Consider the following 16,625-nt stretch of genomic DNA (forward strand, 5'->3'; position numbering starts at 1 on the left):
ACATATATATATATGTGAGTTTAAAAAAAAATATATATATATAATCTTGGCTTGTTAAATCCATAAAGTTTTATATCCTGCTTAAATAGTCTTTAAAAATATAGTTTTAGTCAACTGGAATATGGTACATGAGATTACCATAATCTATTTCTCTAGTCATCTTTTTTAGGATATTTGAGTAGTTTCCATGTCTTGCTCTTATAATTAATTGTGTAACAAATATCTTTGTGTATAAAGATTTGCCTACTTTGGATATTTTGGAAGTGAAATTACCAAGTCAAACCATATGAACTCTCAACTCTTTTGATATACCTTATTGAAACTTTATGGTCAATTTTAAAAGTCAAGGTTTTGTTAGGGTGAAGAAGAAAGAGCAGTTTGTCACTCTGATAATGTAATAGGAATTGAAAAACCAGGTTATCACTTTTTGAAGTTCTTATTTCCCATATGTGCAACACTATTGGTTTTGTGGTTTTCACCTCACAGGTACTCATTTGCAATTGTGGGCATCAATATAACTGATCTGGCATATAATCTACTGGTCAGTGGAGCTCTAAAAACCCATTTCTACAACATCGCTCCAGAAGCTCCAACACTGTCTCACTTCCAGCAAACATTCTGTAAGTGTTCTGTCATTTAATTATCAATACAAGTGTCTGTGGAGCACTCCAGAAAAGAATCAAAGTTGAGAAATCTTTGCGACTTGGCTGCTTCCGGGCCACTGAACTTCTTCCTTTAGTTTTAAATTTTTTGTTTGGTTGTGTCATGGTTTAGATAGGGGGTATCCCCAAAAGCTCATGTGTGGGACAAGGCAGAAATATTCATAGATGAATGATTACATCATGAGAGCTGTAACCTCATCAAGTGGATTAATCCTCTGATGTATGTGGATTAACTGTGTGATAACTGTCTGCAGATAGGTTGTGACTGGAAGATGTAGGTCATTTGAGGCATGACCTTAGGGTTTATTTTGTCCCTCATGAACAGAGTTGTCTCTTTGTGCTCCCTGGTTGCATATCCTGAGCTACTTTCCTCTGCCACAACCTCCTGCTATGATGAGCTATGAAGTAGGCCAAACATGGACTGAGCCAAAATAAACTTTTCCTCCTCTATGTTGTTCTTGTCAGGTCTTTTGATCACAGTGACAAAAAAACTGACTCAAACAGATTGTTTTCTCACTCAAAAGTAAGAACTACACTCATGTTTTCAGGCATCATGAATCTTACTCTTTCCCAGTTCTTGCATGATATGCAGTGTGTCGCTTCTAGTTGAACTTAAATATGTTGTGGGTGCCTCTCTCCCTCTGATATCACATGGCGTAGCACTCAAGAGGAGAGCTCTGGACACAGCCTGAGTTGACTGCCAGATCTGTGTTTTAGCAGAAATGAAATCTCCAAGATTACAATATAAGGTTGAAAATCTTGCCCAGAAAGGAAAAAAAAAAACAGGCATTTTGATGAAAAATAGAAAAATAAAGATGGAAAAAGGAAAGACCATTCCAGGAAGTTCTATATCTGAAGAACAGGAGTGGTAGGAAAAGTGAAAACTAAGGAAAGGGAATCATAGAAATACATCAAAAATTTTTTTCTTAACTGAAGAATGGGCTTTCATATTTTAACTAGTAAGCACCAACATAATAGATGAAAATAGACCCATACCAAGATACCACTGTGAAATGTCCTGACACAGGAAAGATAGGATCTTGAAATCCAGAGTTGTCATATGAAGAATTTGGACTCAAAATAACATTGGACTTCTCAATAGCAATCTTGTATTCTAGAAGACAATGGAATAATATCTGCAGATATTTCAGAAAATATAAAAGGAATGTTATTTCCAGTTTATAATTCAGTCTAACTTACCAGTTAAGTACTAAAATAGAATAAGCATTTTTTAAATGCAAGATCTTGAACAGATTACTTCCTGGTATCTTTATCAGGAAGTTCCTAATAGATGTGTTTCCACACAATAAGTGCATAATCTTAAAAGGAATAAATGGATCCTGAAGACAGGATCTATCCCAAGAGAGAAGTGAAGGGGATTCTTAGGGTAAGGGTAAACTGAAAGCCCAAGATATAGTCTATGCAATTAGCTTAAAGTAGAAATATGCATTTTAGCAGGTACAAAAGGCTCTGGTAGACTCTTTGAAGAATATGAAACGGATAAAATATCTACCATGTTTGACTGGCCATGGTGACCTACACCTGTAATCCCAGGAATTTGGCAGGCTGAGGAAGGAGGATCTCAAGTTTGAGGCCAGCCTCAGCAATTTAGTGAGACTCCATCTCAAAATAAAAAATAAAAAAAGGACTGGGGATGAGGCTTAGTGGTAAAGCACCACTGGATTCCATTCCCGGTACCATAAAAAATATAATATCTATCATGTTGAAGCACATTAAGAGGACATTGTCACACTTCAGGGATGGCTTAAGGTCAAAGTGGAAAACTAAGCAAATAACAAAGAAGGCAATTTAAAAAAATCTAAAGAAGAGATGAGAAAATATGCCTGGGTGAGTGAAAGGGAGCTAAGTCTTCATCTCCTGTAAAAGGATGTTTAAAAAATCAAGCAATGAAAGCTGGGCGCCGTGGCCCACGCCTATAATCCCAGTGGCCCAGGAGGCTAAGGAAAGAGGATCTTGAGTTCAAAGCCAGCCTCAGCAATTTAGTGAGGAGCTAACAACTCAGTGAGACTCTGTCTCTAAATAAAATACAAAATCGTACTGGGGTGTGACTCAGTGGTTCAGTACCTCTGAGTTCAATCCCTGGTACCACCCCCCTTCCCCGCCAAAAATAAAAGCTTGAACATGTAGCTAAATTAAACCTTGTGCTACATTTTCCTTAGTCCCTTGCACTTAGCCTCTTCTGTGTTTTCCATACTCTTTAAGGAATAAGGGAAGCATTGTTGAGGAAAAATAGAATGAGTTTAATTTTAGGCAAACTGAGTGAAATCCATGTAGAGCCACAGAATGGACATTCTAATATAAGGTTCTGGAGCTCTGAAGAACTTGAGTGGCACAAGCTATAGATTTGAAATTCATCAGTATTAAGGAGAAAATCAGTGCCACACAGTGAAGGGCAACTCCCAGGAAATAATCAAAGTTAAAAGTATAGGGAAGTGGCATTTCTGTTTTGTCCACTGCCATACCCTCAAGCACAGAACTTAGTACAGAGGAAGCACTGGGTAACTATTTATTGGATGCATGGATGAATGGATGGGTGAATAGAAAGGAAGCTACAATATTGGCTGGTGTTCTTTACAGGGGGAAGGAGACACTAAATGATCTGGAAAATTTTAGCCTTGTCCTGGATTGAAATGTTTCTGAGAGTCCCAGCCCAGATGAGTAAGCATGCAATAGGATTGATTACTTATTTCCCAAGGCACTCTTCAGGTTTTGGAAACAGCAGTAGTTCCCTGAGAATTGGCTTATAGGCAGAGGGACTCAGGAGTCTTTAGAGGAAGCAAACTGTGCCCTAGTTTCATTATTCCTCCACCAGCCATGATCAGTTCTGCACGTCTCCTCTGTAATATTTTTGCAATTACCTGTGTCCGTGCACATGTCTCTGCTCTCTACTAACTAGATGCAGTGAAGCAAAACCAAGACACTTTCAAGCAGCAATAAATTTGCTGCAGTCTTGAGATGGAAAGCCAAATTAGTATTCAAAATAAGTATTTCATCTAGGTGGAAGAATATAAGAACATAATGGTTCTATCATTATGACTGCACAGCATTATTCAGTGAACACTACACTGTCAAGGGAGTATGTTACAAAAACTGCATTCCATCTGAAGCTGTACTGAACACACAGCCCCACTAAAACAGAGTGAGGTTAGGCTAGTGAGCGGAGGAACACACAATGGCCGGAAGAGGAAACAGAATTGTCTTTTCTTTGAACTTCAAAAGAAGAACTATTCAGTAAGAGTAAGAACCAGAGGAACAGAGTGCACAGGAAAGGCAGGCTGTTGCAGCTGTGGAAAATCAGCTGGTTTCAAGTCCTGATTTCCTACTGTAATTGTGTAACTATACACCATTCAAGAATCTTATCTAAGCCCAGTAAAATAGAGATAAAATCTCCATTGCCTACCCCACGAAGCTGTTGTAAGAATCGAGAGACTGTAAGCCATAGCTCAGCCCCTGTTTTCTCTAACTTTCCACACCGCTTTGTTAGCTTCCTTAACTAACAGATCATCGGCTGAAATTGTGTACCTATCTCCCTCTCTCCAGGATACTGAGAAATTAGGTAACACAAAACTCTACCTTTCTCTTCATCCTTGGTACCTGAGGCTATATCTGTTAACATGTTTATTAATTGCAGGATGGGTTAACTGACCAACTGGCCAAATGAATTTTTGAACAAATGAATTGGCCAAATGAATTTCTACATTGTATACATATATCAAATTATTACACACTATAAATATGTGTAATTAAAAATAATTTTTTTAAAAGATGATTTTTCACGGTGCCTATTTCTCATTGTCAATAGAAATATTGCTGCTGTTACTCATGAGGTACTAATGAGATACACCAGGGACTTTTTTTTAATGTTGATGAACCTTTATTTTATTCTTTACATGTTATATAAATGAGTAGAATTTTATGGCTGTAATATGTATCTGGGAAGCTGGTCCACCATTTCTGTATTTTTATTACAATCATATTATAAGATCTCTAATTGCTTTTCTGATGGGATAGAGAGAATCCTAGGGAAACTGTCTACAAGCTCTACATTTTGAATTTGTAGCCTTAAGAGGTGGTATCATAGACACTGGGCAAAGTAGTGCGGGCCTATAATCTTAGCGGGAAGGCTGAGGCCTGAGGATAGAGAGTTCAAAGCCAGCCTCAGCAGAAGTGAGGCACTAAACAACTCAGCAAGACCCTGTCTCTAAATAAAATACAAAATAGGCTGAGGATGTGGCTCAGTGGTCGAATGCCCCTGAGTTCAATCCCCAGGACCCGCCCCCCCAATAAAAGAGAAGGTATCATGAGAATGGTATCAGATATGAACCACTGTCACCTAGCCAATTTTTTTAAAACTTCCAAGATGTTGGTCTGTAATTGTGTGTAAGGTAAAAAACTGGGGAAATTAAATGGGACTGGTTCGGGATTGTAGCTCAGTAGTAGAGTGCTTGCCTAGCATGTGTGAGGTACTTGGTTCATTTCTCAGCACCACATATAAATAAAATAAATGGTCCATTAACAACTAATATATATATATATATATATATATATATATACACACACATATTTATATGATACTACAAATGAAAACATTATTTAAAAAACTAAATGGAGATGCATTACTTTAGAACTCTATGCCATACTACATTGTCTTTAGAGTGAGTTGCCAATATAGCTACACATTATAGGAAAATGAACATATTTTGTATGTTCCAGAAAAATGAATTATTAAAAGATGATGATAAATATTTAAGAAGATGAAAATGCTACACACTAACTGATTCATTCTACATTGTATACATATATCAAATTATTATACCCTATAAATATGTGTAATTAAAAATAAATTTTTTTAAAAGATGATTTTTCACAGTACCTATTTCTCATTGTCAATAGAAATATTGCTGCTGTTACTCATGAGATACTAATGAGATACTCAGGGACTTTTTTTTTAATGTTGATGAACCTTTACTTTATTATTTATATGTGGTGCTGAGAATCAAACCCAGTGCTTCACACATGCCAGGCAAGTGCTCTTCCACTGAACCACAATCCCAAATCCCATCAAGGACATTTTTAGTTCATTGTATTAGAAACTTGACTTTCCATACAAAATAGCTCAGGTATATTTATTTGAGCTCAAAGACCAGTCAGGAAAATTATGCTTGTTTTATATACTAAAAAAAAAAGAAATTATAAATTATCATATATTTCTTTTAGAACCATATAAATCATAATATTCAGAAGGAAGCCAAGGGAACTTAAAAAGATGGCATCTTCTAGACTGTGGGTTTCAAACTTTAGTGACACAGATTCTTCTTACTGAATTGCAAGTTCGAATCTGGGAGAACCTACATGTTTTAACAGATGCTCCAAATCATTCCTGGGATATTTTAACAATTTGTTCAGTCACTGAAATGGGCAGATGATTGAATTCTTTTAGCTGAATAAGACTGAGGTTGGAGGAAACAAGTTTCTGTTTGGTGTGCACTAAAACAATCAGGATTGATAAACAGACTCCAACAGGGCATGTGAGAAATGTCGAGGAGAAACAGGTATGCCTGACCTGGAGACAAGATAAGCACTGGACATAAAGCATACTTCAGATACTTGGATTGGAGGGTTGAATGTGCTCCATGAAATACAGAGCAACAGCTTTAGGCTCCATGTGAGAAACTTTTTAAGAGACAAGCTTCTCATCCATGGAAACATCAAGCCTAGATGCGGCCTTGGACTGCCTTGGGGAGTCCAAGCATCAGATGAGCAGACTGAGAAGATGGCTCCTGGGAGACTGATTCTGCTGATCCAAGTATTTTCTGATCGTCAGCCCCAGTGTGTGTAGCCAGAGGCCAGCTGGTTGAGGGTGGGGTGTGCCCCCAGCGGAAATGTTAAAAGCAGGCCTGTCAGTTACTGCATGTGAAGAGCCCAAAGACAGACTAGTCCTAAAAGAAATGGAACAGTGAACCCAAAAGACGCATAAAATAAATAGCCCCCTCCCTGTCCTATATTAGTGAATAAATCATGTACTTATAGATCTATGAGCATACTTAACAAAATAATAAGAAGAGTAATAGAGGGGGGTACAAGTGTACAGGTGGATCAACACCTGGCCATATGTGTTAGGGGAAGGCTTTTCTGATTTGTATTATATATATGAATAAGATTTTTTTTAAATCTGCTTATGGATCTATGTCAAAAGGATTCCCATACAATGCTAGTTACCAGAAAAACAAAAGTTATTAATTTTTTAATATTCAAACTGAGTATATTCTTTCTAAATTCTGTTCCCATGCCTCATCATTTCTATGACTCACTCTTCTCCATTTCTGTTCACAGAAAGAGGTAGAAGAGCTGAGATTTAAGCCAGGTTTCTTACTCTTGGTTTCTTGGCTCCTATTTTTGACTACCTTCTAAAGTTAACAAACAAATAAGTTTGTATCATGTTTGCTTTGATAGAATTATTTCCTTAAATACTCTTTTCTAAGATAGAGAGATAACTGAGTTTACAGTGGGTTTACTACATACAAATCTTTTAAAAAACAACTCACACTCCAATTTTAAATGTGGTAGAGGGAGGGGGCACTATGGGAAACAGACACAATAAATAGATTCTTGTATCAAGGACTTCACATTTTTTTCAAAAATTTTCCCACTCCAGATCATTCATAGATAACATTTTTGAGAAACAAAAGCATTTGAATATGAAATTATGCTTCAGAGCAAGGAAGTCTTATTATCAGTTTCATGTAGTTTAATGACCAGTCTGTGTTGTTCAGAGTTGATTTACAATTCTTATTGTCTCATAATAGATTGTCAAAATGCATTTGTTTGATTTGTCAGGGTAATTTAAAATGCAGTTAAATCAAAAGTCAAGACCAAAAAGGGGGAGCAGAGTAATTTTGAAAAATTGAACAGTTATATTAATTTAATTAGGAGGGGAAGGATGAAGTAGTCATTGTTGGCCTTTCAGAATATGTTCCCCTGGTGATCCATATTCAAGAGATGGCAGAACTGGTTTGTCTTCCTGCGTCCTGAAACTGAGAAGATTCTAAGATCAGCTGTAAAAATCTTATCGATTGGTAGCTTCTGCTTCACTGGTCTTAAAGAATATAGAATAATATTTTTTTTCTTTTTGATGTTCTGGGCCTCAAACATACTAAGCAAGTGCTCTAACATCGAACTATACCACTAGCCCCCAAATAATCTTAAACAGTCTTATTTGCCAAATTTTGGGTTTCTTTGAGCTCCATGGTACTGTGATTTTGGTCTAACTCATTCAGGATGATTTTTTAATATGATTAAGAACTTTATCTCCTGTGTTCTTATCACTGTTTTATCTCTAACAGGCTATTTGATGCATGAATTTCACAAGTTTTGGATTGAAGAGGATCCCATGGACATAATGGAATTTAATCGTGTGAGGGAGAAATTCCGCAAGAGGATCATAAAACAGCTGCAAAATCCAGACATGGCGCTGTGCCCACATTTTGCTGCCTCTGAAGGTTTAATCAACATGTAGTCACCCGCGCTGGTTTTAATGGATACCCTGGAACACTGCCTCATTGTCGTGTTAGGTCTCTGCTTAGGTCGCAGCTCACACACTGAATGCACACAGTGATTATATGCATGCCTTTTGGTACAGTATTTTCATCTCTTGGTCATAATTCCAAGATCCCCAAATATCACTATTTCTGGACTATCTGTCCTCCAGTGACTGCTCATATTATGGCATTATGCAGTGTTACATCTTGCCTTGACACCCAGGTATGGAAAGAGTTTTCTATTTTTTTAAATTTTTTCTTCCCCCTCATAACTCAACATTGAAGACTTGTATTTCATTAGCTGTATTTTGTATGTAAGAGGTTTAACTGAATCTTGTTCTGTGAAAGACTTTTAATTTATTGATATGTTTCAGGATTACTGCTGCTAGCTTTTCAAGCCAGGTTCATGCTTGGACCTCATTCTGATAAAATATAAGATTTTAACATAACACAGACAGACACATGATAAGCCAAACTCTTCCTGCAAACATAGCTGCGCTTCACAAAAATGTAATGAGGCTTACAAGAAGTAACATTAGGTAGGAGCTGTTTTTGTGTGAAGTACTGCAGAATTATTCTGTAACTTAACCCCAGTTGCAATTGTGTCATGGTCATCTGGCTATAAAATGATTTTTTATTCTCATAATTTCACTGGCTTGGATGTCTAAATATGTTTATGATGCTTGGAGCCTCAGAAGAGAAGTAAGCTTATTTCGAAAGCTGCAAAAGATTTTTCACTTGTCCCAGCACTGTTCTGATCCAAACCTCTTTGCTTGGGGAACTGAGTGCTGACTGGTTTGTTTTCTATGTCAGTGGGCAATATTAAAAAACAATTTGCAAGAAAATGTGTTGCAAGAGAGAAACCCAAGCTATGTCGTTCTGTAATATTTCTTGAAAATAATGACCTTATCAGTGGAAGTAAATAGCTTGGAAAAAAGAAAAGTGAAATCATTCCAAAACTGCTAAAAATCATTTCAAAAAATGTGATTTAGTTTGGAATTATGATTGTAGTCTGTTGAATAGTATTTACCATGGCATTTCATACCCATGGTATTTTATACTTTCGGACTATCAATTTTAGTATTATTAGATGTTTGTGTAATCACTTGCTTATTTAAATGAATTTTGAGTACTGCCTAACTGTCAGATATATGAATAAATTACATGTCATTCTACTGTAACAGAGTGGATTTCGTTTTAATAATTTTTGTGCTCATACAGCTTCTGAATATGCAAATATGTGATTGGGTAGAATGTCAAAGACAGATGACCTGGAGCTGATTGTAAATCATGCCATCGTTCAGATTAACTGGGTGTGAGTTAGCATGTCCGAAAGACTTATGTCTGAAAGACTTCTTTTCTCTCAAAGCCTGATGGTACTTTAATGAAAGAATGAGTTCCAACTTTTTCTTCCTTATTTCCTACAATATCTGGCTTGGCCACTGCTAGACAGCTGAGGAAGACACATACTGCCATTGTTTCCTCGCCTAATCTAGCTCCTCCAGGATTGTGTCATCCTGTCCCTTTCCATCCTGTACCTGGTGGCGGCATCTTCCATTGCCTCTGTTACAATCCTATGTCCTTTCTTAGAATGCAGAGGGGAAAGAGTTGGTTAACATGTGATGCGTATCATGAATAATGACAAGAATGTGCATTTCTGTCCAGGGAAATGAGAAAAGGCAAGCCTCATAAGCGGTCTGTCTCGAGAATGCTCAACTGCCAGTGCAGCTGCAGCTGCTGAAGGTGAAGGCGCTGTTGCATATACAGCTCAGCCTCTGTCAGCCACATGTGGGCTCTGTCTCTTTCTATTCGCTGTGGTCCTGTGTCACTGCCACGGCTTGATAGTGTGTGGCACTTACACCAGCTCACGTCTCCTCTGTTCAGGTAGAGATAGATGACATTAACAAAGCTAAGCGTTTCCCCTCTCAGCTCCTTTAATACTTTCTCTCTGTCATATCTTAACATGGCTGCACAATTTTGAACAGGCTCTGCCAGCTCCTTTCTAGTTCTGAGTATTATTAGATTTCTCATTCACACCTCTTTCTGGAAGATGCATGCTACCCAGTAATACAAGGTAAGGTGAGAAAAAGAAGTGTCCAAAAGCTCCAGAAATGTGTGTGTGTGTGTGTGTGTGCATGTGTTTCCCCAAAGTATTTTTAGCTTGCTTATATTTATTCCATTGAACAAGGATTGACCATATAAAATGTAAATTATGTAGCAAGCCTCTTTCACGTTTTTTCAAAACACCACTTGCTATGATAAAAATATATTCCAGCTTGGACTACAGGAAAAGAAAAACAATTTTTTTTTTTTGAAGCACCATTTCTGGAACTTGAGACTTTAATCTGACCTTCCTTCTCACAATTCTTGTTATTTTAATGTAGTGGGGGAAAAAAATCTTCAGCTCTTCTATATTTGAAAAGAAGCTTAAATATACACCAACACCAAAAGATACAGTGAACATTATGGTATATCTTCCAAGCCAGGGCACTTTTGGGAGATAAAGAGGATGTTCCTAATTTCTTTAGAACATCAAGGTAAGTGGGATAGTCTAAGAAACTGTGATATTAGGTGACTACAGTAGTCCAAGAGGGGAATGTAAGTAAGAATTATTTACTCACAACACAATTAAGCAAATACAATCCATTTTTTTTCACTCTCTCATCTCTAGCAAGAGAAGTATATCCTAGGGTTCTACCCCAAATCATAGAGACCTTTCAAAGGTATGGACTTGGACTGTGCTGGGAATTTCAATTTCAAAAACTGTGCCTAAATTAGTGATGGGAAAATAAAACCTGGCACTTCAACTTCAAGGCTACAAATTAGATTGACCCATAAACATATGGGACCAGACTCAAATTGGGAGTGAGGAACCAGAGTTGGTACGGTGTGAGGACAGGGGATGGGAGACAATGGAGAGAAGAGAAAGGGAAAACAAATAGGAAAGTTGAAATTCTCAGCACAGTGAACCCATATCTACATGTTAGAAACTGATCCTCAGTGACAAGCACTCTCTCAAAGTCAAGCCTCTAACTCTCCAGGGAGTAATAGAAGTAACTGCCCTAATCTAGAGACAAAAGCAAAACAGAGATAACATTAAGTCCTAGAAGAAGGAAAAGACACTGGCTCCGACTCCATTTCAAGAGCTAACATTTAATGAGCTCTTATGCCATGTCCCAGCACAGTGTCATCGCCTGACAACCTGTGAAATCAAACATAGCTCATCGGCTTTTTTCTTTTCTTTTCCATTTTCCTTCCTTCCTTCCCTCCCCACCATCCTCCCTTACTTTTACTGGGAATTGGCACTCACTCTACTACTGAGCCACATCCTTAGACCTTATCAATTTTTTTTTTTTTTTCGAGCCAGGGACTGATCAAATTGCCCAGGCTGATCTCAAACTTGAGATTCTCCTGCCTCAGCTTTTGAGTCGTTGGGATTACAGGTGTGCACCCTTAATTGCTTTTCTTGATTAACAGGCTTAAAGATCTCAAGAGAGAAAAGTGAAGGGCAAAGCTAGACCTTAAGACAACCGGCCTTATGCCCACACGTCTAATCATTATGCTATTTATCTAACTAGAATTCTTCTCTACTATTCCAGGGAACTGGTGCATTATAAGTACCTACAGATGCACAGATGCACTGTTTCATGTATACACACACACACACGCACACACACATGCCTGCCCCCCTACACCCTTCCCCTGAGCAATATGTGTGTTAATAAATATTTCTTGCTTGAACGTCTGCAGGGTGAATTCATACCTGCATAAACAAATGCTGCCTTGCTGCTCCTCAGGACTTCCACATTTTTTTTTTAAATCAGAATTTTCTCCATATGATACACAACAGTTCTGACAGCATTTTAAGCTCTTTCTCCTGACCCTTGCCTGTGGTGCTGCACATCTCATTCCTGCTCCCTGGAGGGAAACCTCAGCAAGCTGGGTTTGTGGAGCCTGGCCTGTGGTATCCTCAGGCCAGATGCTGCAGGGCATTTCTGTGGGAAGAGAAACACTAGGGGCTTTGGGCAGGTGCACTCCTCAGAAAGAAAACCTCCCCAGTGACCCATGGACCTGAGGTAACCTCCAGAGTGCTGCTAATCATAGAAACTAACAGAAATGGTGTTGCCCTAAACTCCCTGGGATATTTCATGGAAACTCAGCAGAGGTGGTAAAGGTAAGGGTCAGGGCAATGTTACAAGATCAAAATGTTGACTTTTTAAATCTATTATGTACCTATGCTTTGGGACAGACCATAGAAGACAGGTTTATGGCAATTAGGAAAGTGGGGCAAAGAGAAGGAAAACTAAATTAAATTTGTAAAACCACAATTAAAAGCCCTGTGCAGTGCAAGGTAAGGGCTGCAACCTAGCACACTTGGGTTCACATGAATTCTGCAGCATCTCGGGGCACATGGTTTGGAACGGGCTTTTTTAGGGAAATTTATGAAGCCAGAATCAGCAAGAGAGGAAGGGATGAGTGATTTCCATTGTCCCAAGGCTTGCCAGGGCCTGGCTGTTGTACTAGACACACTGCGTATTTGCTTTAAGTCACTGTGACCAATATACAAGACAAGACCAATTTAGAGGAGGAAAAGTTTATTTGGGGATCGTGGTTTCAGAGATCTCAGTTCAAGGTCAACTGACTTCATCACTTTGGTCCCAAGATGAGGTAGAACTTCATGGCAGAAGGGTGGTGACCGAGGAAGACTGATCACCTCTTGGTGGCCAGGAAGCAGGGCTAGAGGAGAAGGGGCCACAGGGAAGATAAATCCTTCCAGGATACATCTCCAGTGATCGAATCCTCCAAACACACCCCACCTGCTTACAATTAGTTCATTCAAACCAAGATGTGCTGATCAGGTTACAACTCTCATAACCTAATCATCTCACCTCCTGCATTAACACAGAAGCTTTTGAGGACACCTCATACCCAAACTCTAACAGTAGATAGAGTTCAGTTGTAAAGAGACATACCACACTTGTTTTTCTTTCTTTTAGGGTAAGCAGGAAAGCAGTTGTGTCAGAGGGGTGATGAGCCAGGTAGGCTGAACTTACCTGCCAGCTGACTGCAGTTCTCAGGGTCTGTGAGATGTTGCCCTTGAAAAGAAATTCTTTGGTTCTAGGGGAAGCTAAGCCTGGGTGCAAATTCTGCTGGGAGAAAGGAGCCTTCAGTGGCAGCTGGTTTGTCCAAGTATCCCAGAGAGCACATTGGTTATTTTTGACAAATCTTCTCACACCATACTTACCGTTTTTACATATTAGCTCTTCTGCACCAAGTGTATAATAATTATAGAAAAATACAGACATCGACAGTCTCAAACCATAGGATACCAAGAATATCTTTTTTTTTTCATTATTCATCAAGTTTTATTTTTTTCTGCAAAGTAAAACAGCAAAAAACTAATAGTCAGAAGACCCATGTACCAGTGTATGTGCTGCTGGCCTTCCTTAGGTCAATATCTTAACTCTCTGACTTTGCTTCACTATCCATAACTAAATAATAATGACAGCTGATCCTCAGAGGATTATGGTAACAGTAAAAATAAAATAAGGTATTATTAATTAGAGTGCTTGAGAAACTCCAAAGTAATAAACACATGAGTAATTATGGTTTGGCTTTTATCCATTTGATTTTTGGCTAGGAGTTTATTCTAACAGAAAATTAATCTATAAAATTTGTCCTTATAGCCAGTGTCCCAAATAATTCAATTCAGCAAATATTTATCAAAAACTTATTGTAGTGCCAGGCATCGTGCCAAGTCTGGGGATCAAATTGGAAACAAGATATTGGCCTTGTTCTCAGGGACCTCATAGTCTAAGGTCTTCTCAAAATCAGGTCTTTGGACCCTCAGTATGAGCGTTGTTAGAAATTAATAACCTCATGCCCCTCCTCAACCTACTGAATGAAAAGCTTCATTTTAACATCCTCATCAGGTGATTTATGTGCACATGAAATTGAGAAGTACTTCTTTAGAGGGTATTGATCTAGTTGTTCTCCACTGAAACCTGACAAGGTTTGGCCTTAGCTGTTAATGATTTAGAAATGAATGAAACATGCCTTTTGTTTTCCCTTACTTTACTGTTAGTGTAATTTGACCCTGTGCCTACCTCTAACAAAGAAGGATTGTGTATTCTATTTTCATTGCTGGAGGTGCCAACAGGTTAACATAGAGGAGAATGGCCATCACCCTGGACACCGGCCTTGAGGGATGGGTTGCCTCCCCACCTTGAATGTTTCTTAAGAAACTCCCTGTAATAGCCAAACCTGCGACTGCCCCAGGTACAGACTCCCACTGATAACCTTTCTTAAAGCGTTTCCTTCTCTCAAGGCGTCTATCAGGATGGCCAGCTTCTAGATACTGGAGAAAACAAACAAACTCTTCACTTGTTAGCCCAAGTTTTCCTATCAGTGAATAGATCCACCTAGTTTTACCGTGACAACTGTATTAGTCTGCTCAGGATACCATAACAAAATACCATAGACTGGGAGGTTTAAACAACATTCTTACAGTTCTGGAGGCTGGAAGTCTGAGATTAGGGTGCCAGCATGGTCAGGTTCTGGTGAAGGCCTTCCTCCTGGTTTGCAGATGGCCAACCTCCTACCACGTGCTCACATGGCCTTTCCTTGCTGCATGACTATGGAGACAGAGGAGGAGAGAGGAAGAGATTTTTCTTATGAGACCAACAATCCTATTGGATTAGGGCCGCACTTTTACGACTTCATTTGACCTTAATTTCCTCCAAATACCTATTTCTAATACATCTTACTGGATACTGGGGCATCATTCAGTCAATAAAAGTGACTATTCATGGAAGTCATTTCAAAGCCTTGTGCTTCCTAGAATGAACCCAGGAATTTAAAGGCACCGATACAACCCAAATAATGCTATTCTGAGGGTTCAACTGTTCTGACCATATTTTAAGAAAGGAACAAAACATTTGCAGAATAAGATACAGAGTTCATTCTTAAATAAACCAAAGAATCTCACACAGACTAGCAACAATCTGAAACTTTTTTCATCATCTAGAATAAAGACGATAAACAAATCAATCTAAAACACTAGATCATTAAAGGAAAGCTACCGAACGTCTTTATGAAGCTGTAGATTTGAGGTTATATGTACCCTTATTCTTAGCTTGGTGTCTTTTCCCTGCTCATTCTTTTTTTTTTTTTTTTTCGGTGCTGGGGATTGAACCCAGGGCCTTGTGCTTATGAGATAAGCACTCTACCAACTGAGCTATATCCCCAGCCCCTCCCTGCTCATTCTTACCCATTTAAATCCTGACCCTATATAAATATAAACTGAATTAACATGAATGAATAAACTATACAAATGTGAAGGGTTCTCTCTGTAAAAATTACCTCCATTTACACATAAGTAAGTATACATGGACCATCTAAACAGTATCCATCTAAAACACCACTAATTTTCTGTAGGTTTATTTGTTTTTATGGATTAACACTTTTAATTACATTAATTAGGGGTTTTTCCAACTTTGGAAAGCATGTTTTATTAAACTTCTTAAGAATTTATTTCTTACAATATGTAGTTGTAAGTAATAACAAAGCGATCCCACCTACCCTTTGCTCAGTTTGCCCCAACGATGTCTTGCATTGTTGTAAAACAATATGACAACCAGAAAACTGACATTGATACAATCCATTTGTCTTGTTCAGATTTCACCAGTTTTACATGTACTATTTGGAAGTGTGTGTGTTTGTGTCTGTGTGTTTGTCATGTTGGTAGATTCCTGCAGTCACCATCAGTCAATATTTAGAATGGTTCTAGTACCATTTGAATGCTTTGCACTGCCCTATCTTCCTTTTTCAATCCCTGTTTCTAAGCCCTGGCAACCACTAACGTGTTCTCCATTGTATTGTTTGACCAATTCAAGAATGTTATAAAAAGGAAGTTGGGTAGGTGGCACATTCTTGTAATCCCAGTGACACAGAAAATTGAAACAGGAGGCTGAAACAAGAGGATCACAAGTTTGAGGACAACCTGGACAACTTAGAAAGATCCTGTATCATTATAAAAAAAAAAAAAAAGATTTTTTTAAGGGAGGATGGGGATGCAGTTCAGTGGTAGAACACCCTTGGGTTCAATCCCCAATCCCCTGAAAGGGGTACAAGGAATGTGCCATTGTGGCTTCGATTTGCACTTACCCAATGACAAAGGATTTTAAATCATTTTTCATGTGTTTATTTGCCATTTTATATTCTCTTTAGTGAAATGTCTGTTCATGATTTTGCCCATTTTCTAGGTGAATTGTTTGGTTGATTTTTAAGAGTTCTTTATGTATATATGAAATACTAATCCTTTGTCAGGTATTCAGTTTGCAAATATGTTTTCCCAGTCTGTAGTTTCTTTTCATCCTCTTAATGGACTCTTTCTCAAAACAAA

At 38.3% G+C, this 16,625-nt stretch overlaps 1 protein-coding gene across 4 annotated transcripts in view; it reads left to right on the plus strand.

Moving 5' to 3' along the window:
• Elmod1 (ELMO domain containing 1) overlaps positions 1-9,396 on the plus strand; it is a 62,840-nt gene extending 53,444 nt beyond the window's left edge. For all 4 annotated transcript variants that reach the window (XM_047519068.1, XM_047519070.1, XM_047519069.1 and 1 more), the window contains 2 exons: positions 487-620; positions 8,027-9,396. In XM_047519068.1, coding sequence (XP_047375024.1) covers positions 487-620; positions 8,027-8,199 — 307 coding nt within the window. In that variant the 3' untranslated portion in view covers positions 8,200-9,396. The remainder of the gene's footprint in view (positions 1-486; positions 621-8,026) is intronic.
• Positions 9,397-16,625: the final 7,229 nt, after the last annotated feature.

Source organism: Sciurus carolinensis, chromosome 11 (assembly GCF_902686445.1).
Source record: "Sciurus carolinensis chromosome 11, mSciCar1.2, whole genome shotgun sequence".
Classification (NCBI taxonomy): domain Eukaryota; kingdom Metazoa; phylum Chordata; class Mammalia; order Rodentia; family Sciuridae; genus Sciurus; species Sciurus carolinensis.